At 36.1% G+C, this 23,718-nt stretch overlaps 1 protein-coding gene across 7 annotated transcripts in view; it reads right to left on the reverse strand.

Annotated features, from left to right (window-relative positions):
- The window catches only part of HERC1 (HECT and RLD domain containing E3 ubiquitin protein ligase family member 1), a 109,542-nt gene that overhangs the window by 5,169 nt on the left and 80,655 nt on the right, over positions 1 to 23,718 (reverse strand). For 6 of the 7 annotated variants that reach the window (XM_074917581.1, XM_074917577.1, XM_074917580.1 and 3 more), the window contains exons 49-76: positions 23,075 to 23,345; positions 22,016 to 22,229; positions 21,009 to 21,265; positions 20,310 to 20,437; positions 18,465 to 18,592; positions 17,028 to 17,228; positions 16,042 to 16,172; positions 14,793 to 14,992; positions 14,188 to 14,302; positions 13,501 to 13,647; positions 12,861 to 12,962; positions 11,694 to 11,867; positions 11,096 to 11,389; positions 10,281 to 10,346; positions 10,040 to 10,165; positions 9,277 to 9,415; positions 8,633 to 8,814; positions 7,736 to 7,891; positions 7,147 to 7,269; positions 6,463 to 6,565; positions 5,603 to 5,772; positions 4,176 to 4,314; positions 3,719 to 3,888; positions 3,181 to 3,350; positions 2,834 to 2,999; positions 1,670 to 1,746; positions 964 to 1,216; positions 585 to 737 (exon numbers count right to left, since the gene is read on the reverse strand). In XM_074917581.1, the coding sequence (XP_074773682.1) occupies positions 585 to 737; positions 964 to 1,216; positions 1,670 to 1,746; positions 2,834 to 2,999; positions 3,181 to 3,350; positions 3,719 to 3,888; positions 4,176 to 4,314; positions 5,603 to 5,772; positions 6,463 to 6,565; positions 7,147 to 7,269; positions 7,736 to 7,891; positions 8,633 to 8,814; positions 9,277 to 9,415; positions 10,040 to 10,165; positions 10,281 to 10,346; positions 11,096 to 11,389; positions 11,694 to 11,867; positions 12,861 to 12,962; positions 13,501 to 13,647; positions 14,188 to 14,302; positions 14,793 to 14,992; positions 16,042 to 16,172; positions 17,028 to 17,228; positions 18,465 to 18,592; positions 20,310 to 20,437; positions 21,009 to 21,265; positions 22,016 to 22,229; positions 23,075 to 23,345 (4,555 nt within the window). The remainder of the gene's footprint in view (positions 1 to 584; positions 738 to 963; positions 1,217 to 1,669; positions 1,747 to 2,833; positions 3,000 to 3,180; positions 3,351 to 3,718; positions 3,889 to 4,175; positions 4,315 to 5,602; positions 5,773 to 6,462; positions 6,566 to 7,146; positions 7,270 to 7,735; positions 7,892 to 8,632; positions 8,815 to 9,276; positions 9,416 to 10,039; positions 10,166 to 10,280; positions 10,347 to 11,095; positions 11,390 to 11,693; positions 11,868 to 12,860; positions 12,963 to 13,500; positions 13,648 to 14,187; positions 14,303 to 14,792; positions 14,993 to 16,041; positions 16,173 to 17,027; positions 17,229 to 18,464; positions 18,593 to 20,309; positions 20,438 to 21,008; positions 21,266 to 22,015; positions 22,230 to 23,074; positions 23,346 to 23,718) is intronic. The other variant, XM_074917583.1, reaches the window with a different exon arrangement.

Here is a 23,718-nt window from a genome sequence, read left to right on the forward strand (position 1 = left end):
TACCTCTGATGAGAAAGTTACTTTTCTAACACAGATAATATCATGCGTGCATCTATATCGTAAGAAAAAGGGCAAGAATTTTCCTAGCATGTAATTAGTATACTGCTTTCACAAGCTTCACTATACAAATGAGAAAATACCCAAAGTATGCAAATGGGTAATTAAAGCTTCTCAAAATAATATAATGAAGTATTTGTAGTTTCTCTGCTAAAGCAGAAGAGAAACAGTTTTAAGTTAAATGTCTGTCAAGAATATTTACTTTAGCTAGTCTCTTATGTCGCTATGTCTAATTGCAGGTTATTTTCTCAAGTGGGGCCAACAGTTGCCGTGGGGCTACTCTAATGAAAGACAAGTTCTGATTTCTGTTCTTTTGTCAACTCATAAATTCCTAAGAAAAACAGGACAAATTTAAAACAAAACCCCAGAACAGTTCAGGGGTGGGGGGGTGTAAAGCCACGGGGACCTAAATGAGATGCAGAAAGCCAAGCTTTTCTTATTCTCTAATGAACTGTAACAGAAGCTTGCATAAATTGAAAACACCATTCACAGCAACAGTGGGGATAGTGTCACAACAAGATTCTTACCTGACGGTCGATTTCATGGAGTCTGTACTCAATTGCCCTCTCCACATACTCTTTCCTGTTTGAAAAGGTAAGTGGGATACTGTTCCCTCCAGGGATTATGGGAACCATTTTACCATCAGCACTTTGGCCAACAAAAGAATCTAAAGGAATCATCTGTTATGCAAAACAGGAAAAGTATGTTCAGTGTAAGTCACTCTAGTAATCTAGTTTATTTTACCATCTAGAACTATAAGAAGTCACAAACTATTCTAAATGCATATGAAGTGTTTGTTATCCCAATAATGGAGACATTGGATCATATAAATAGTGAAGTCAAGGTCAGCCTGATAAAGTAACTGCTTTCAGAATAAACCTAAAAGCTCCAACTTTCACATCTTACCTCATGGAAATTTTCTTCAGTAATCCCACTGTCTTCAATGTGAAGAATGCTGTTGAGGGTCTGCACATAGAGCAGATCTACCTCCTCCAAATCCTCCAAGATGAGTGGGATACAACAGAGTTGCTTCCAGACCATTGGAGCCAAATGAAGATCTAATGGCTTTTTTGTACGAATAGCTACACCCATGAGAATTCCCAAGAACTTAAACTGCATCAGATGTTCATCTAAACATGCTGAAGGGTTAAAAAGAAACCTGAAAGAACAAAGAATCAGTGAAAATACACTAGTATCATTTCTATGCTACTTCGTTAGAAGTAAAAGACAGAACATTTCTAAGCACAGCATAGTAACCCCATTGACACAATTCAGTAAGGGATGTCCAAATAAGATTATTGTTATACGTGTCTTATATGTTATCTTATATGTTATCTTATATTAAAATAATGGAGGACAAGATAGGCAGAACTAATCCTGACCACAAAGGTTGGCATTCTTGATGTTACTCTGAATTCTGCCATCAGCAATCCAGCAAGTTCATGTTAGAACCATGCCCTCTCCTCCATAATAAAGTACCATCACAACCTGAAGGAAAAAATATACTAGACACAATCATGAAGTCTTAATCATTTGGTATAAAACAGTTAACAGAAGATTTTAATTTTCACCCACTAACATCTGCAATAAAAGCAAATCCTGGACAACTTACCTATCCCTATTGTAGCCTACTTCAGCTGTAGCATTTGGGGAAGGAATAAGCAAGTCTACTATTCCAGTTTCGAGTTCCTTAAAAATTAACAAAAAAGCCTTCTTAGATACAGGGATAACAATCCTATTACAGAAATATTATGACATTATAGCACTACAAGACAGAATCCATTATAGTGATGATTACTTCTTACAAATTCGTGTGAAACATTTAAGAGAAAGCAAACATGGCAGGGATGATTTAGTTATAGAAGCATCTTTATTTCAAGACTTGCCCTTATGTCAGACTATAACCGTTATTTTACTGTGAATGCTCTTTGATACGTTCCTGGTACCTGTTTCAAAAATAACCAGAAGCCATAAGCTACCTGTGCACCTTTTTCAAGAAGCAAATTTTCCAATGAGTTCTGTTCTGAACCTGCATCACACCTCATACTTTATCTCTAGAAAAGATCCCCAAAATTATGCCTTAAGTCCTTACCTGAATCAACCCTACTCTTACAGGTTTACAGGCTTCAGAATTCCATTATTAAATGGAGTTCTTCAGTTTCTTCCATCCTGTATCCTAACTCCAGTGCCACCTCCAGCACTATTCATAGCTGTTGCCTTGTCCCAGTCTAAGCAGATACAATAATTATCCTCACTAATCATCCTCACTAATCCTCATTCTTTGGGTTTTGAGGCTCCTGAAAGATTAAGGAACAACTAAACTTCTGCACTTTCTGCTACTGACCTCCTTTCCAGTACTGAATCTGAGAGGTGACACATATCTTCAGGTATATGAGAACCACCTGCCTGAGATATTTCTGTATTGTATGCATGGAATGTGTTGGAATCACAGAATATGGTAAAACTTCTCTTATGGATGGTATTGGCTAGACAGAATGGGGGACTGCAAAATGCTCCCATGATGTGTACGGGACACCTCCAAATTCCAAAGGGCCTATTGTACACCAGTTACAGTGTGGCCTTATGGCATCTCCTTGCCACAATCTAGGAAGATTTCTTTATCCTCAGAGACACTACTAAGCAGGCAGCTCTCCTGTGGCTCAGGACTAAAGGACAAGTATTTGCTATGCTGCAAAAAGGCAATTTGAAAAATATTAAGACACCAGAGAGAATAAAACCTCTACCCAGGCATTTTGAACTAACAGACTTTTCATACCTGACACATTTCTGTAATAGTGTCATCAAACACTCCACCTGCATCATCAGCTCCTTCTCCAACCAGTTTCACTTTCCAGGCACGGGAAGGTAGGCGAAGGTCTGATGCATTCAGCTTTACCACTTGTCTTGCTATCTGTACAAAAATGGGCTTGCATTTTCGACCTCTTTCAAAAAAAAACCCAAAAAGAAAAAGAGTCATACAATGTAACTCAAACACACAAAGGCTACTTAAGTCACTTGATTAACAAAGTTGTACAGAGCTCAGTATGCCAAAAGTTATGGAAAATATACGGACATCGGTATTCATTTAAGGTCTAATACGATGCCTGTGAAAACAATACTGACCTGGTTGATATCCTTTTCACAGTAATCTGTGGCCCATAGTTTTTCCCCTGAACCATGGTTTTTCCTATAGAGCGTACCATGGGGAGCGTGTATACTCGTGGTGCTAGCAAGGGCCTTAGCTGTCCTTGAACTATTCCCCATGTCCCAGCATTGTAATGAGATGTACTGTTCTGCAATAAAGCAGTATGAGAATAAACATATTAATACAGGATATTAATTCCATTCTTTACAGAATAAAAACCTTCACTAGCACTTCAACGTTTCAAGAAAAAAGACCAGTTAGCAGTTTTTGTTTCCAGTTTTGAGGCTAAAAAGCTTTTGGAAACTGAAACATTGACATGTCCATGTTAGCATAAGCAAAAATATATAACAACACTCTAACAAAGTTTGGTTTAACCTGGACTTACATATTTTTTATTTATTACAAAAATCCTATAGAACCTATTACTAAGATCCATCTTGATCTGGTCAGAACCTCTCTAAGTGACACCGCATAACACAATGCAGCTAAGCTGCTTTTTTCCAAATAGAATTTTACCTGGTTATTGGGGCTGAGGTTAAGTAATCTCCATGAAGAGTACATGAGGTCAGAAAAATGGTACAGCAGTCTGAGCCTTGCTCTTACTGTATGAATGCTCACTTCTTTCAGTGCCCCATACTGTGGTGGAATGGCATCAGGTAAACCAAGCTGTAAAGGCACTGAAACACCTACCACAGGAAGAGAAAAAAGTGCATTGTTTTATAAAGGGTAGCTGTACTGCTTTTGGCTGGAATGGAGTTGATTTTCTTTGCAGTATCTTACGCAGTGCATAGCTGCCTACTGGAGTTAAACCACAAGAGTAGATAAATTAAGAGACTAAGGTAATTTGAAAACCTGCACAGATACAAACCAAAACAAATTTTGTCCCAAATGTTCAGAAGTTCTTGTTGCACTCATCCCCCAGGAAAGACAAAAACTAAAACAAATTACCATACAAACAACCTCAGTTCTTTACCTGGAGCTCTTGGCGGAACAGGCGGGGCTGTCCAGGCAGCACTGTGGCAGCGTCCTGCTGAGATCTGTCGAACGTTCTTTCCTTGCAGGACTGTTATTAGGGTTGGTTCTCTGACATGGTTGGTATGGCCCAGTCCAAGCTGACAATTTGTAACAGATGTAAAAGCCACAAAGAAGAATCAACAACTGTTCATGATATTTCTAAAACTCTTTAAGCAAAAATTCAGAGCAAACAGTAAAAATGGTATTTGTTTATGGTGTATACTGGGATAAAATATATTTACCCTATATATCTTTTATTATGCTAGCATTTACCTTTTCTTTTTGATAGAATATTGCATCTGTACTCAATGGGAGTAGCAGATCTAGGTGTCAAAGAGACCTTAAAACAGCTGGAGATTTTTTTCAAGCTCTTTTGCAGAACAAGGAACTCATCTATGCTGCTAAGTTATCTGTGTTGCAGTCTTTCTTGTGCACAGTCACACAGCTCGAATGTCTCTTCTGTGCCATTTAAATACCATGCACATAAATTCCTACAGTCATTTATGAGAACACAATTTATGTAGAGAATGCTTACTGAAGCTGTTCTGACTTTTTACTGTTTCATATCATGTGAACATCACATCATTCATTTCATATTCTAAAAGTGAAAGTTTCATGTTATAAGGGTTTTGGGTTTTTTTTACCACTTCATATAAAACAACTTTTTGCAGTGCAGTGGAAATCATATAAACAGGCTACCAAAATGAAGTGTCTCTGTAATTTTTTTACCTTAACAATTTTTTCTCTTCTAGAAATACAAAGTAAGCACCCTCTCAAAAAACTCCCCAAAACCAAAGAGCTTCCTCTCAGAATTTTTTCCAAACAACCTGCTCAACTAAATCCTACTCAGAAACTCAATCCTGAAATACCAGAAGACAAACTTACCCCAGACTTCCTGAAACACCAACAGCCAATATATCATGAGGTTCTTTCTTATCCTATATCATGCAAAACTGTCAAAAAGCTGAAGCCCTTTCAAAAATTTGAGTTATTCATGAGGTGAGGGAGGAAAATGGACTTTTAAGGACAGGGATAAAATTAGGGTCCCAAAGAAAAGAGAGCATTTATATTTACTATTTTTTTTTCCCCGACTTAAAAAACCCTCTTCTCTAAAGAAAGTTATATTTTCTTTATGAAAAGCATATAAAGAGTTGACAAATCTGATTGACACCAACAATAAATGTTTTCACTGCTTTCCCAAACTACTACCATGTAAGAACATAGGAAACAGAAAATAATGGAAATGCCTAAAATGTTGTTATGGTAAGGGGGGAAAGAGCAGAACAAAAATAAAAGCTTTCTCTTCCATAAAGGTATTCCGATCGCATCTGTAAAGTACAATTATAGCCTTACAAAGATCAGAAATAAACAGGGAATAGTACATACCTGCCCTTCAGAGTTGCTACCCCAAGCATATACATCTCCTGTAGAGGATAAAGCTAGTGTGTGCTCTGCTCCTACAGCTATGTCTTCAATGAAGATTCCTGACAGGACTGGAACCTGTTGGGGTCTGTTGTGATTTCGAGCCCGACCTTCTGGCAAACCTATCAGGCGATCTAAAATTGCAAGCACATGTCTATATATGTAAAGAACATTAAAAAGTTAATTTTACTTGCAGGCAGAAGTCAGGGAGGGATAAAAAGCAATTCTACATACTCTCGGAACTGGGACTCAAGTGCTATTGGTTAGGGAGAAATCTAGTGTATGTTTCCTACAAAACTCTGCTCCCTACAGTGGTCATTTACATTGCTGAAGCTGTTATTTTCACCTTAAGTCTGAAACAATCAAATTCTCTTAAAACAAGACTTTTAGATCTAAATGTATGGTTTTATAATACATATGAATTAACTGACTTAAGAAGTTTAAACATATTTAATTCAGCGCACTTGGAAATTTTCCTGTCCAGATTTATAAACAACTCGTGTAGGCATATGCTTTATTAGACAACGTAAACTTTGAAATAACCCAATGTTTCTGGACGCGTGAAATTTAATGAAGTTTTAGGAAAACACTCCTGAAAAACTAAACTGAAAGGCCCTCCTGATATCAAACTAGAGTGAGCTCCAAGTCTGGATTTCAGGCATATGTGAAAATTATGTCGCTGAGGTTCCAAAATTCAGATTAGGTCATTACAAATCTAAAAAGTAGTGTTAGGTCAGTCTATAAATATGTGTTTGATATTTCACTTTTGCTTGCAATACACACAAAGCTAGAGATGGAAAGGTCCCAATACCATATTGTCCTACCTTGTCCAAAAGTATATACATGACCATCTTTTGTCAGTGCAACAGAGAACTGGGTTCCACAGGCAACTTTTTTTATTCCAATCCCACAAAGAATATCCACTTTCTAGGATGTAAGTGAAAGGAAAATGAGTTAAGGTATTATGAAGACATAAACAGAGACCACACATGAATTTCATCTGTAACTCCTGCTTCCCAAAAGAAACTTTATAATTCCCACTGTGCAATGCATACATTGTAGGATTACTCTAAGTAATGCTTGTAAACTACCACAGGAAACTGAGAGTTTTCTCTTTTTCTTTAATGGAACTAACACCTTGTTCTAAGCACAATGATTCAAAATACCTTTTTTTAACTGGGACTGAGCAGGGAGTGGCATGGGACGAAGTAGATGAGTGACTAAACAACCTTCCCCCTAATTCTAAAATAAGAAAGCTCTCTTCTTTAAGCTAATCCTAAGATTTTCACTATTTGTATTGCCACTGAGATAAGATCATTATTATTTAAGTAAAATCCATTAAAGTATCAGGCTTAGCATAACACAGTCAGAATTACTTATGCCAGATTGTGTTAGAACAGTAGATGGAATTAATAATTTAACTTCTGAAAATTACACTCTGAACACTGTGTAAACACATTTAACAACACTGAAAATTTATGCAAAGAATAATCTCTCTGAATTCTAACCTGTGGTGAGGATTTTGCAGTGGAATTTCCCAAACCAAGTTTACCATAATCTCCATCTCCGAAAGCCCAAACCATTGATCCGTCTGTTGACACAGCTACAGTATGATTGAGCCCACAGGCCACCTGGTTGAGACAAATGTTATGTTAAATGTTATTACCACAGAAGAAAAATAATGTTTTAAAAAAACAGGTATCCTTTTAAAACCATTAAAACTTCTATTGCTTATTACAGTGTTTTGAAGACATTCAGGACCACAGTAGTATTTTTTAGGTATTTCCTTCATCTCAGCTCCTGAAACCAAAGGACAGTACTATGCTACACATACTCACTGTTTAAGAATATAAAATAGCTCATGAATTCATGCTTAGAAATGCCTAAATCTTGAAATGTCAAAATGTTAAAAACCATGGGCAGTTTTGCAGAAAGAGGATCAAAAGAGTCAGGAATTTAAGAAGTTATGCACAGTCAAATTCTGCCGTCATAATCAAAATAAAAGCCAAGGTAAAAAAAAAAAAACCAGAACACTTAAATATGTTGAAGACATCAGCTTTAAACAAAGATACATTGCTAGTTTTAAATAAACCATGCCTGTCCAATCTGGTAACCTTCCAGCGCTGTCACTCGTTCTGGAAGTTTCTTATTGGAAGTATTTCCAAGTCCTAATCGACCATAATCACCATTCCCAAATGTAAAAAGTTTGCCATCTGCTGTCACCACAGCTGAATGTTTGAAGCCACATGACATCTAGAAGAAAAACAATCATAATTTTTACGCACATTTTAAAATTGGGGAGAAAATATTACCTATTACATGTAAATACGTAACACCTTTTTCTCTCTTAAACAATATTCACTTTATGAAGAGCTAAAATACAAATATTTTAGTATTAATGATTTCTCCAACAAACTATCTCTTACTCAACAGTAATGTTGAAAAGGAGGACAGGCAGATATCTGTGTGAAGAAAGACTTTCAGGTGGTTTATTTATTTACTTTTACTAACTACTGTTTTGTTTAAGCAGATGATGTTGTACAAGTGTTTTATATTTTCATAAAGAAACCTCCTGTCAAAGCCAAATATGTTCTTGTGCATTGTTATAATGCACACTTAGTACTTAGGAGGAGGTCTCAGTGACCAGTTTTATAGGTCAAAGTCACCTAACAAGGACCAAGGGAAACTTTTAAATCATGTCTGCATTTTGACAATCTTTACATCATCGCTCTCTTCTCTGCTCTTTCTTATTTTCAATCTTCTCCAGTAATAACTGTCAATTAACATCACACATCAACAGTGAGCTCTGTGATATTAACATCCTTGGACTGGAAACTATCGACCTGCTTCATAATGCTCAGAGATGTGAAAAAGTTGCCTGTTTTCTTTCAGTATATGAATTCAAGCTGTCAAGACTGACACTGGTTCTGGAAGACTCCCAGCACTAGGTTACCACCCTTGCAGTTTGTAGGGGATTAAAAAGTATTTTGGAACCTGCACCACTTCTTCTCCTTGCAGAGCCTCTATTTGTCGAGGTCTGCGCTGTCTGTCGCTGTTGCCATGTCCCAGTTTGCCATAATCTCCATCTCCCCAGCTAAAGACTTCCCCACTTTCTGTTAAAGCCATGGAATGGCCATCAGATCCACAAGAGGTCACCAGCTGTGTTACAACAAAGCCTGTTAAAGAAAAATGAGAAAACAAAGTTTAGAGTAAATTATAATAAACTCTTTACATACATGTATTCAAGTACCCCTACTGGCAGCCAATCAAGTCTGGGAAAAGGAATCAACCACAATAACCGTTTTCCTGTTATAGCAATTTATTTAGTTTTATTCTGAACAAAACCTTTGTCTGCTCATGTACAACCTATGCTTCTGCCCTGCCATTAGTTTGGAAATTAAATTTTCCTATCTTGAACAAACACTTTTCCCATCTTAAAATTAAGGAATTTTAACACATTACTACTTAAACCTTAAGGAAAAATGAACACCTAGTTTATTTGTTCTATTTTTAAATTAAAGACTACAATATTTTAATGTTTAAATCGAAAAAATAGCTTCAACACACATAATTATATTAACTACCAAAATGCTTATTTGTGGTCTATCAATTCACTCATTTCAAACCCACAGTTTTACCTTGCAGTGCTGAAATAACTGTTAACACATGAAGATCATCAGAATTTCCTTGTCCCAGGCGTCCATAGCTCCCTTCTCCACAAGCCAAAACCGTGCCATTAGCTTGAATGACAAAAGTACAATTCTGACCACAAACCACCTAGTTTATGAAGACACAAAAGAGTTACAATTATTTCTGAATTTGATGCAGCAACGTGGCAACACCTGCATTACAGTGTATAACATCCTTTTATTTTTTTTCCTTTGTCTATATATCAAGGCAACAGACTCTTCTGTCACACTGAAAATAAGTTTGTGGCAACCCTATTAACATAAGACTTCACTCACCCCATGTTTAATGGAATTTTGTTACCAATCACAATAGAAATTCCTTCATTGAAACTTGCTACTAGTTTTGACAAACCTTTATGCAGTGAGAGAAATCACAATATACTCCTACCTGAGATTTAGTTTTGATGTTTCCATCCTGAATGTCAATGTTATTTCAGAAAACAAAACTGGCACATGTATTATGTTAGAGCTGTGCAGGTATTTTCAAATCATACCCATATCAAACAATTTTGTTTTGTCAGATTTCAGTGGCTTCTTGGTTTGAATTTGTAAAATAATTAAAGACTTTCTCCTTCGTGAAAACACATGTTTTGGGGATACTTTACAGTTAAATCAAACAACAAATTGAGAAGACATTTGGAGAGAGGTTTTGTCAAACTGTACAAACAATACATGGTGATTCATTAAATCATGACTGTTTTGACATGATCACCTGCTGAGCCTGAGAGAATGAAGGTGCTGCTACTGGTATCATGACATTTCTCCCAGCTTCTGCTAACTGCCCATGTCTTCCGGCTCCCCACAGATACACATCACATTTGCCTCCCAAGTGCCAATCCTATGGAATAGCGAGAAAGAAGGCTTTAAAACAAGAGTACTTTCAACAGATTACAATGCTTTAAAAAAAAAAAAAATAAAAAAAAAAAAATCCCCAAACCATAAATTTTACTAACCTCTGGCCTTGATGTTGCCCAAGACATTATCTGTTCATCCATACCATTGATCCATTTACTGTTATCCTGCACAACAAAAGCCACAGTTACCACATTCAGTTCAAGAGACGCACATTATTTTTGTGTTATGCAATATGTATTTACCTTGCTAACTAAGAACAATGTTGACATTCAAATTATTCTAAATGGCACAGCAGTAAGAACAAATGTGCACAGATGCAAATATCTTATTTTTGTCTATAGGCCAAGTTTATTTCCTTGCTATACCTATCTAGTAATGACAGTTATCCATGATTTGCAATCCAAATAAAAAAAAAAGAAAAAACCAACAAAATTAATGAAGTAATCTTTTCCTATTTACTGATGCTTAGGGATTTTTGAAGTTGTAATTGCAAACACTGGTTTAAAATGTTATATGTGTGCCGATAGATTTTTATTCCAAAATTCCTATTTTGCTTTACATATCATAACAAGTCATAAATATGACAGTTGATACTAGCAAAATAATTCAGTGTCAAAATGTTACTCTAAAAATTAGCATTGTAAACCTCTACATTTCTTGTTTCTATCATATATGAAAATTACTGTCACAGTTTTGGGTTGTTTTCTTTTGTTTTTTAATATGCAACTGAGTTGCACTCATTACACACAGAGAGAGGAATCTTTACAGTATATTCTAACCAGTTAATTAAAAAATAAACTCAGACACTTATTGCTTGTGCTATAAATCTTTACAGTTCAGAGATGTTAACTGCATCATACCATAAGCTCAGTAACAACATGCTTTGCTGCTGAGATGATACAGCACACTTTACCATTAGGAGAGCAAGCTCATCCTCTGGAACAGGCTCCAGGTCTGGAACAGTAAAGGATTCTGGGAACTGTGCTCCCTTGGCCAGGGCTTCAGCAGCTTTTATGGTAGTAGAGAAACACTCTAGCCAGGCCCATTCTGTAGGATTCCAGGCTGAAGGATCTGGGAGGCAATTCTGGTGATGAGGTGGTACAGGGGGATTGCACAAGAGCTGATCCAGGTGAAGGCCCACAGCGAGAGATGCCAAGCACTGCATGTAAGGACTATGAACCAGCTGGTCTCCACAAACAACATGGGGCTAAAGGCAAGGGGAGTGGGAGAGAGAAATCGAACATGTAAAGTTAGAAATATGTATTAATCAATTTAGAAGACCTTCAAAGCTAGTTCTACAGAAAAATATTTTCTGCCATGCTTAATCAAAGTTTTTCTAATAAAGTATTCTCAAATTAGGGGACTACTAGCTTTGAGAGTACTAAAAGACATTTTCAAATAGAATGTAGAAAGGTCTTCTGGGTACTCTGTGGTGGAAGACTGCAACCAGCTGAGATTCAGTGACCTCATGTCAGACACAGATTTTAAATGTTCACATTAGCTCTTCTTACCTTTTCATAAGCATACTGTTCCTGAAGCATTATTGGCAATCGTTCCAAGAAAGCTCGCATGCAAGGAGCCATATTTAATCCCAGAACTCCTTGCTGTTTCAGTGCAGTCCTACATGTTGCAAGAACGTGATTTGAAGATATCCACTCTGATGTACAGTTCACTACCAACACATCCTGTTTAATAGCAGTCACAAGACACATTAGAAATTAAAAATTTATAAAGCAGGATTATTCAGCCCATTAATTTATTACCAATCATCATAGTCTCCATAGGGGCCAGAAAACACACAAGCTTGAACATTTTTGTCTCTGTTGGTGAATAATCTGCTGACAAATGCTACAGAGTAGCATCTCCATTTGCCACTTCCTCACAGTCCCATGGCAATACTATGATTATCAATCCAAGGAAGAATGCAAATATGGTAATAAACAGAGTTCATTTCAGTGAATGCTGAAACCTTAGTTTAGTTTAAGTGTAACCTTCACTTAGGATTTGCCTTGTAATATGACCTTCAATATCTGGTCTGAATTCAGGGAAGACTCAGAGAATTCCAAAATACTGAGAACCACATGCAGCATGGCTCTACTAACAGGAGTCATAACTTGTGCCATTTTTATCTTCATTCACAAAAAATACTATGCTTTGGAATAATCAGCTGTTATGAAACTTCTGTTCAGATGCCAGCAGTTCCTGACACAGCAAACACTGAAGTAAATTCTGCTGCTCCTTAAAAATTTCTGAGGTTCAGGCAGCTTTTGATTAAGTTAGATCACTGAAATATCTTATTTGCTGGGGGAAATGTAACATTTCTTCATGCTGCATCAAGGAAAACAAAATTAAATCTGTCTTTTGTCTATTTTAATTGTCCATTAAACATAGAAATTAATATAACTGGTGTGCAGCATCCTTTATAGCCACCAGCTCAGAAGGATTCCACCCTGCCCCCGCCCCCCCCCCCCCATTTAAATATGAGATACTATTCAAAAAAACCCCAGTCTTTTTAGGGTGATAGTTGAAAGCCAAAAAAAAACATGTCTTGAAAATAAGACAGATATTTTTATCTGCGTATTTCTAAGAAATAAAAGAAAGGAAAAATAAATACAGACAAATGACATTTTATTGGAGTAAAAGATTTGAAAGAACGTTACTTCAACACATAGTGTCACCTTTGATCTGTTAGAGCAAGCAGCTACTCCAACTTCAGGTATCCATACTGCAGTCTGAATAGCTCCAGAACCTATCACAACACTCTGTAATACTGAACCATCCTAAAGAAAGAAGTGTTTTGAGTCAGTGTGTATACACAGCTACTTTTCTGTTTAAATGAATACAATCATATTCCTAAGGGATGATATTCTTCCAAGCTGTTCAATAACTATTTTAAAACTGAAAGGTTTCTACTAAAAGCAAAAATAATTTCTAGCATTTTTACCATATTAAGGAGATAACATAACTAAGGATTTAGAAGTGTTTACTAATCCACATTATTTGACTCTTGGAAAAGTTCTCAAAGTAAGAGAACATCATTCCCAACTACAGAGTGTGGCTGGTTCTGCAAAGCCTAACTTACATGACCAAGCTGACAGAATGCATCAATAGTAGAATCATAAAATACTTAAATGTTAAGTACAATTTCAATCTATATTTTATTATTTACAATTTTATACCATTATTTTATACCATGCTTTCTCTAATGTTTCTAACATGCTGGAAGGTGGGGGGGGATGAGTAAGCTAGTCTGATGCCTTGACCATTTTAGATACTCATTCAAAAAAAAGAATCGTGCCACGTCAAAGATGATCTTACCCGTAAAGACCAAATATTCATGAGGCCACCAAGTCCACCAGATACTAATGCCAGTCCATCAGGACTGAATGCAACAGTCCGAACAGGAGTAATATGTCCTCTCAGTTGAAATACACACTTGACTTCTACTGCTTTTCTGTATCCATCCTGCAAATTATTTCATAGTTATGGAACACTGAACTATTTACAGAAAATGGAATAGCATAACAGCTTCTGTATTCTGCAATAAATACTGATCATCCATAGAGATGGGGTAATTTCCATAAGATAATAAAAACGACCGGTACTATAATATAAATATCTTTGTCGCATTATCACCTTTTCTCCCCTTACAAAATGGCAGCAACATTAAAGACAGCATTACAATTTACATAGGTGAAATTAATCTTTACATAATTTTATGCAGAAAAAAATTTAAACTCTTACTAAATTTTACTTTATCAACTTTTAAAAGAATGAAAATAGATCAAAATACGATCTTCAGCCAAATAAAATTTATTTATGCCTGTGATTCTTCATTTCCTGTTCAGAAAATGCCTGCATGTATAGAAATGCAGTATCAATTTTTCAGCAGATATCTTCTGTCAGGAAATGTTGAGATTTGAGTAACCTGCTCACATTCTTCTCCTCCACCAATTTCAGAATAAGCAAAGAGAATTTCTTGAACACCAAGTTTACTCCACTTACCTTGGCACTTGTTTCTTGGTCCCACCATCCTTCTGAGCAAGTTGAGCTGGACTGCAATGTGATTACTATGTCCTGGGGAACAGTCCAGACACACACCAAACCATTGTGGCATCCTCTACAGGAAGTAGGATAAACCAGAAAAATAAAGTGAAGGTATTAATTAACAAAATATAAGTGGTCTGATATTAACTTAAAATACCAGCAGTCTTCACCAGTTTCCTATAAAACTATTCTGTATCAATTAATCTGAAGTGGAAAGGCATGTTCCCAATGGGCAAGTCTATTTTTTTTTCCTATTCCTCCCTGCCCCCTGCTTTTCAATTTTTACTAACAACATATTCTCAGAAAAGACACTTGGATAAAGCAAAAAAATTTCAAGCAGGAAGACAACACACAGGTCTCATGGCATGGAGAAAACAGTTGGTAACAGTTTGACCAGAGCCACTCTCTCCATTTGAATTTTGAAGCCTCATAGAACTCATGGCAACTGCCTTACTGAATGAATGTTACTTTAAAAAAAAGACAAAACTTCTTTGCTTTGGACATGAAAGATTAGTAGAAAAGATCTGCAAAAGAGCTATAGAAACCATTAAAAAATTACATACGTAGCTAGTAAAAGCTGCAACTTGGGTCCTTTCCCAGGAAGAGCACACCAAGCAATGCCATTCACAAGAGCTGGATGGGACAGTGAATGCAGACGTCTCCAACATCCTCCCATGTATCCCCAGAGTTTCACTGTTTCTTCTTTGGCACATGTCAGAAGAATCTTACCAGTTGGATCCCACTTCATACTAACGATCATATCCTATTGAATTTTTAGAAATTAAAAGTCAGTATGGAGTAACACAGCAAGAACAGAGGAAATTTAACTCTCAGAGCTAATGTAATGTTTAATTATTAATAACAAAGAACATTTTATTCTCAAATAAATTATTATAGAGATAGTGAGTTACAATTATGAAATCACAACAATACTTTTCAGAACTACCAAATGAAAATAAAATCCTAGGTTCCAGAGAGAAACTAAAGGAAAAGCATAGGAAAAAAAATATTCTCTTTCCATTGCACACCTTTCTTGAATCTCTATTTCCCCAAAGAAGTAGACAATTTTCCCTTCTTTTTTTATATTATGAAATTGTAGTATGAATTACCTTAATGATACACAGTTCATAAACATATTAGGCAATCGGCCAGACATAGCTTTGAGTCTAACCAAGATAGGAAAGGAGAACAACCCATAGTGGAAAAGACAAGTATAGTTTTATTGTCATAGCATGCTCACTTCTGTGACTACCATGCTTCAAACACCAAGCCCAATTTATGAAAGCAATTAAGATGCTTCTACTAGACCTGTACTTGAGGAATTTTCCTATTAGCCTAACAAATCATTTATGAACTGTTAATGACTTGTTATTACATCCTAGCCAAGCAAAGGTTCTAAACGTTTGCGGCTGCATATTTAGAAAAAACGTCTTTTGCACAGGAACTCAAACTTTACAAACACGTGACATAACCAAAATTAAAATTTATTATGAGAACTTCTACAAACTAAGAGAACTACAGTCTTTTAAATCCAGACATGCACAGCTGTATCCTTAATACACTTCTGTTGCTGTATGTACACACATTTCACAAAAGGCCTATAAAAAGTCTATAGAACTTATTTTCCTTTTTAAAAAAAATTGGTCGATTGTTCCTTTAAAATATGTTATGTTTAATATGTGTATCAGCAATAGGTGCATGTTCATGAAATAATCTGCACTTGACTTTATAAACAGCTTTCAAATAGAGAATAGCTTAAACAGATCTTTAACTACAAAAATTGTACATTGGTTTTAAATATATTAACTCTACCTTATGCGCATCAACTAGAATGATTCCTCCTTTTTCAAGTGGTTCCTTTGTTCCTATTAGCAATTTTCCATCTGAATAGCCAACTGCAAATGGTCTGTCTTCACTGAACCAGGCAAGGCATGTGACAGACACTACATAAACACACAACACAAAAATTAAACTAATTGTACTTCACTCCTGCCAAAAAGGTTTTTTGCAGTGCAGTTGTCTAAAATATGAAGTGCATAATAACTTCCACCACCACCAAAGTTACTGAACACATTTTTGGTCTGAAAATTTTCTTGAATTTGTATGGTAAAAATAAACCTAAGTGCCACTGTAATGACAGCTGTTGAGATTATTTTGTAGTAATTCTTTCATTCTTCTTATTTTTTAAAAAATAATTGAATTTATATTCTTGACGTGGTGAAAAGAACTATGCTAGGGAAAAGGAAAAAAGTAGACTGAATCCTATACATGTATCTGAGGTAGGCATGCTCCTAAAAAAAGTACTCAAAACAACTTGAGCTTTTCTTAGCATTTAGATATTGCCTCATTTGATTCTGCAAAAAAAATCTGCAAATTCCTGAAGAAGCAATACCCAAAACCACTCTTGCTACTTGATGTCCCACAGGACTGGAACTATAAATGAAAAATGGCAATAATTCAGTAATTCAAATTACACTGACTACAGTGATGTCTCTAGACAGAGCAGACACTGCAGGGAATCTATACTGATCTTATATAATGACAAGGAATGTCTGGATTTAGCTGGGTTGCTACAAACTGTCTGCCCCTCCTGCAGAGGAATCGGGGTGCAGATGGTGATCCCACAGACTTTCCTCCTCCCATGAACACAAGTGAATGATGCCTGCAGATAAGGTACCAGAAGTCATATTCCATGAACAATAACTAAAAATTGAGATTATATACTTGCTTAATAAAAAAAAGGGGGATTGGGGAGTAATAATTTCAATTTCTACTTAATTACTGATATAGTGACCTACCATCCTTTCTGTAGCAGTGTTCCAGTTCTAGCCGGTGCATGGTTGAAATATCTACAACTTCAATAAGACCAAGAGATCCATCCATACGACCAATTAATAATAATTCTGGAGCGTCTCCTGTCCATGCTGCAGCTGGCCCTTCTTCTGGCCAAGCTAGAGCAGATACCCAGTGCGGCTGAAGATCTAATAATCCTTTTCCTCCTAGGAGCACAAAAAGTCTTTTAAAACTACTTCATCTTCATAAAGAAAAGAAAACAAAAAAAAAAAACCTTCCCATGGGAAAATATCAAGAGGTCCTGTTTAGAGCTAGGGCATACTATAAATTCATGTACATTACAAGATGAAGCAAAGGTCCACTATCTACACAGACACAAAATCTAGCTAATACATCTCAATTATCAATACAGTTACATAGTTTTGTTAAGGAAGGAAGCTGAATTCTTCATGGGTCAGTAAATTTATGCTTTTTCTGTGGACTGTTTATTATCATGGGCTGCGTAACTGGTGTTTTACTTAAGTGCAAAACAAAAGAATGAAGATTCAGTGATTACAAATGACGAAGTGATGAACAGTCTTCCTCTCAAAGGCATTCTAAAGGTATTATGTTGGATTAGTCAATGGCAGCACAAATAACAGTAAAAATATAAGAAAATTTACTTAAAGATGATTACAAATAGAGCCATGGAATTGGAAAGCACCTTTCCTGGACCAGGTTCAGTCCCCTCTATCACAATGCAATCTCATAAATTTATCTAATTAATTTTACAGTGCTGCTTCTCCAGCTGTCATTCCTCCTTACAAAACACGATATCTCAATCTTCTGAACATTAGAAACCTTCTTGAAGTTATCCACAGCCCATTTATTTACATTTCTTTTTGTGTCAACATGATCCATTTGCTCACATAGCTGCTTTTTTCTTCCCTGGCCCTCTCCGAGAGTTTATCTTCCTAATGTATTTATTTATAAGCTTCTTCCTCTGAGAATCTTTTGTTCAAATAAATAAACTCATTTAGTCTCATTAGAAAACATTTAATCTAGTTGATCACTCTAGCAATCCTTTCCTCCATCTGTTTCAGTCCATTTTTGCATTCTCTCTCTAGCATGTAGAAAGGTAATTCTTGCAGACTATAGGAAGACAGTATTTACAGCCAAAAATTGCTAAGAGTGATCAAGCCTCACACCTAAACACTTCTGATTCAACAAGGACTCATATGCTGCTCAGATTTCTGCTGAATTAATTTTAAATCACACATCACCTGTGGTTAGTGCCCTCCCCTAATAAATGGCTGGTTTACTAGACGTTATGGAAGATGTTAGGCATTTAAATTGGAGAGCACACACAGTTAAATACTTTGGTAAACAAATATTCAGTAACTTAGTAGCTTCCCTAGAAAGATGTTGGATCATAAAGTGTTCACAGGTAGTTAAGAGCATACCATTGACTTGCCATATGTTCACCATCTTTTCTGTAGCTCCAGCCAGATACTTCCCACTGACGCTCCAGCAGACAAGAGACAAACTAAGGTCACTGGGTGACCCCAGACTTTCCTCTGAATCACCTTCTCTATAATAGAATAAAATAATACAATTAAAAAAGGGCATTTCTTTTAAGCAGACATGAAGACACAGAATTCATAAAATATCTGAGTTAAAATCTGGAGTCCTCCTGCCATCACTGCAGATTCACATAAATTTTCTACTCATAGTTCTATATTCTATTTAAAACCACTTCAAATTACAGAATGAGATACTAGTTATTTCCACAGTAAGAAATTTGAAGTTAGGCTCAATTAAAAAAAAAAGGTTTAATCACCTTTAACTTTACCTATTTATATCTCAAATTTAACATCTTTGTGAGGACTTTCTGGGAAGTCATGAAATGAAACAGAGTATCTGGGACAAAGGAAATGAAAGCTTTTTTCATCTTGCTTTTAATTCTAGCTTCACCTCTTTCTCCTGTTATAATGTTGTTACAGCATTCTAAAATTCTATTTTAAAGTTTGCTTTGGCTAACTGTAACAGGTTACTACCGGTATGTTTTATTGCCCTTAAGGTCATACATGACAGGTGTGGGTTTTACTGATTTTAGTAACAGGAAAATGAAGGCTGTAATATTGCCAGGATGCATACTGTAGGCCAAATACTGTATCACCATTGCATTTTTGAAGATACAGGAGGCATATCTCTGGTACCTTCTTGATTAAGAAATAAACATAAAAAGTTAATATAACAGGTAATAACACTGTATCAGGGAATAGTAATTTAGTATTTAAATAATGTTTCTCCGAAGTCAGAAAAACAAAACGTATTCTCACAGAACAAGGAACCAACTCTATCAAATCAGGTAATTCTGCTCACCTCTAAGGGCTAAAGGGGCTACAAAAACATAATTCTACCTTTAAAGAAGAACTGGCACTTACCTACTGCAATAAGCAATACAAACAGAATTGCGTTGCATTTGTATTTAAAGTCATTATTGAGACTGCTAGCAATGAAGCCCATGAAAGTACTGAACTCTGAAGCTACTGTACAGGAAGCTTTTCTGCCACATGAATAACAGATCTCTGTTAAAGGAAGATACTGCTCTCGTTACTATCTTCTGAAGCCAAGCTACATCGTTCTGTTTATTCCTTTTAAGGCAGCATCTAACAGTAGCAAGCAAACAAGAACTAAAACAACTACTGAGCAGTCGTCATGAAATAACCTTCTAGTTCAGTATTATTTCTTCATTCTCCTGAGTTAAACTCACCTAGGCTGTACTAAAGAATTAGTTTTCAATATTTCCTTTTTCTTTTCTGACACACCCAAATGATACAAAAGTACTTCCCAGACACTCTCATGAAGAAAAATTATGCTCAGTTCCTGAATAATCCCAGATATCACAAATTCTTTTTTCACAGTTGACTCAAATGACCACACTTATAATTATCATGTTATACATTGGAACTGTGCACTGGAACCCACTGAAGGGATATTTATGTTTTTTTATATGACTGCTCCTTACAGTTTCTATTTTACCTATTTCTCATTATATGAATTAAGAATACTTTTAAACAACTTTAACATGACCTCTTTATATCGTACTCTTACCAGCTTGATATTTAAGCTCTGTTTTCAGCTTTAAGCTATTTAATTTACTTTTCATGCCATAAAGTAAGAGTCTCAGAGGAAAAAATGAGAGAGAATGTTGGTGCAGGAGACATTGCTGGGTCATCTCCTTTCATTATGTTGCACAATTACAGCTTAAATTAAGTATCTGCTACTATAAAGAATGAACTTACAGCTTGTTGAGCACGCAAGTTTGTTGTAATGAATACTGCTTCTTTGTAACATTCCACACTCTTATGGTGCCATCATTTCCACTAGTTGCCAGAAGTCCCTTTTTGTTGCACCAAACACATGTCATGACCTACAAACACCAAAGTAATCATGGCAAAAGCTGAATTTCAATCTAAAGCTTAGACATGTTTGTTCACTAATATTAAGCAAACATTAACCAATGGGGCAGCACATTAGCTACATTACTGAAATACACTGTAACAATCAAACAAGGTATGTTTTCCTACTTCTATATTATTGTGTACAGTAATTAAGCATGCTTAGTAATGATGCTACACTTTGTTCAGACCCAGTCTCCACTGGCCACTATTGCACAGAATACTGGACAAAGACATTAACTACTATGACAGAAAGGCTAATGCAAATTAAAGTCTAGACTAAGAAAAGATTTAGGGTGATTCTGCTGACTTCATGTACTGTAAGAACACTTTCATGTTCCCTTTAATTGAAGCTTCAAAGAAGCTAAGCATTTTTCTGCATCAGAGGAACACTCAAACAGTAACTTCCATCACCAAAATATTATTTCTTGTAGCAAATAATTTCAGTCAGTATATCTGTAAAATAATAGTATTTTACTTTTTCTGTATTCTACAAAAGAAAGTATTAAAATTCATGCAATTCTGGGAGAAATCATGGCTTACCCTGTTCTGATGAGCCTCTAATTTTATGAAGGAACATTTTCGTAAGTCTCCCCCCATATCAGCGAGGGTCTGAGGAATAGTTTGATTATCTCGATCATGTGCTGCAAGAGTTCGCACCAGCTGCTGAGCAGCCCACTGCCTATGTTGTGAAGATAACCTTGAAGAGAGGCAGCAAGCTGCTAGTGCATTAGCCAGCTCCAGAGGGCCTACAGCAGAAGGATCATAGGAAGGATGGGCATACAAATGGGCAATTAAACCTGCTTAAACAAAACAATGAGATGATGCCTAGGATGAGTACCAAACAGAATTACACAAATGAACACAGCATTAGCCATAATTTCCAGAAAAAAAAAGATTAACAAACTTCTTATAATGTTGCAATCATGTTTAACTATCAAAAAACCCCACTCTTCTGATACTAAGAGAAAAATAACCCCTTTAAAATTTCACAAAAAACCCTTAAGAATAGAATTGTGAATAGCCTTATCCTCTAGCATATGGAAAATGGTTGTTCAAAGAGCAAGTGCTTTCTGAACAGAAAAATGCCTCCTCTGACAGAGATAAGCTGCTGTCGTGCTATGTCCTTCCCTCCCTCTAACACAGCAGCAGCCTGGGGTTGAGGCATAGCAATTGCTTTTTGACTCCCTGACTTCTCACAGCAGAGGCAGCACAGCTTTTTGCGTCAGAGACAGAACAGTACTTTGGTAGCAGTAATCAACTGTTACTCCCCTTAATTTCATTAGGTGGCACAACTGAGGCCGAATGGCTTAGCTGTACAAAGTTGACCTTTTTTTTTTTTTTTTTGAAGTGGCAGAAGATGCAATTATGTAATAAGATCATATTTCTAATTAACATTTGTGAACGAAACTATAATACTACTTTGATTAGAACAAGTTTTGTTCACTTTTGAGAGTATATTTATACATTATTCTAGCAAGTCTCTCCTTAAATGTAAATGAGGAATTGAAGATTTAATAATAAACATTTAAAAACAAGCTATATCATACCTTTCTTCTCAATTTCTGCTTTATCATAGTTTGGCCTCAGTTTGGCCCCTTTGTCTGCCAGCAATGCTACAAGTGCTTGAGTAACCACAAAATTCGGAGATGTGACGAGTTTGTTTTCTTCCGCAATTCCTCTTAAAAAACTTGGCAAAAATTTTCGCTGAATTGGATCATCAACTGTTGTTAAATTTACACCAGTTGCTGCAGAAATCAAATTCTAAAAATAAATAATGAAGACAATAAATAACCAGAACAAACAGAAAGATTAATTTTGGAAAACTTAGTTCAACAAATCATGCAGAGTTTTAAAGATTTGCAAGCTTTTTTTATAAATCCTCAGTTTATTTTAACAGACAAAGATCACTTGCAATATGGAATTTAAGTCTTCTCCCCTAGGGAGTACCTGGTCTTCATGTAATCAACTATTTGGATTCAGGGATTTAAAAACAAACAAACAAACAAACAAACAAACAAACAAAACCAAACACCCCCAAAACTCACCAAAAATACAAGAACTAAGGAACTTCTAGAACATTTTATAAAGTTATGCACCCAGTGGTAGGATAACAAGCAGTAACACAATAAAATCCATCATCCCAACCAACACTCATATTTCTCCACAATTATATTTCAAACTCAGAAGAACAAAACAATTATTCTGACTGTTTAGAAGTTTCCTGATACATAAGAAAACCTGCTACATGTCCACAGTTATAATTGTCTCTTTCCAGATATAAACAATCTGTGCTCATGCAGAGTTGACTCCATTAAAAAACCCAAAACTTTAACAGAAAAACCCTATCAACACAAAAAGCATGTCCATTTTTCTCCACTTGAAAAGAGTACTCAGAAGAAAAATGTAGTTACTTGATTTTTACCAACAATAAAACATACCCTTGTGCAAAGCCATAAACAAGAACTCTAAAGAGATCCTCAAACTGATAGCAGTCTCATCACAGTTCAGAAGATAAAAGAGAGATTATCTATGTGCCCAAAATGGATTGAGTCATCTCATGTATAAGTAGTTTAATATAAACATTGGTGTTGTAATAACAGTCCTACCTGTGTACATAACTGTACCAGCAGTTTTGCAGCACTGGGAGTGTTTGATGCCAAGCAGCCTACAGCTGTACTCAGATAGGCAAGACAAGATATAGGCTTGCTTGTTTTGCTGTGTATTCCTCTAGATCGCTCTGTTGAACTGGACACAGTGGATGGACTTGTGGAGAGGCCTGCTCTCCCTGCTGCAGCGAGGCACATCAAACGAACCAAAGTTCTGATATCTGTTAATCCCAAGGATTCAAGACCAGCTGCCAGGCTACAACTGGAACCACTGTAAAAAATGAATATTAATGTTCTTGGGTTTGTTAGTACATTTTAAAGAAAGTTATGTTTGGATAAAACTATTCCCAAACCATTAGTGAACACTGCCTGTTTGATTAGCTGGACATTGTTACCATGCAGGGGGAAGGGGAAGAAAAGTGAAATGGAACCGCAGCCCCTCAACTCCTTTTCTTTTATTAAGCCGAAGCCAAAAACACATTACAGAATTGCCCTAGCAAAAATCCATGAGTTAACCTGGAATCACTCATGAACAAAGTTACATGCATAATTCATGTTTAGAATTATGCTATGACAATATGCACAAGTACGTGTCAGATCTCTGTGATGTATTCACAGTTGCACAGGCATCTTGTACAAAGCCA

The sequence above is a fragment of the Athene noctua genome, chromosome 13, assembly GCF_965140245.1.
Source record: "Athene noctua chromosome 13, bAthNoc1.hap1.1, whole genome shotgun sequence".
Lineage (NCBI taxonomy): Eukaryota > Metazoa > Chordata > Aves > Strigiformes > Strigidae > Athene > Athene noctua.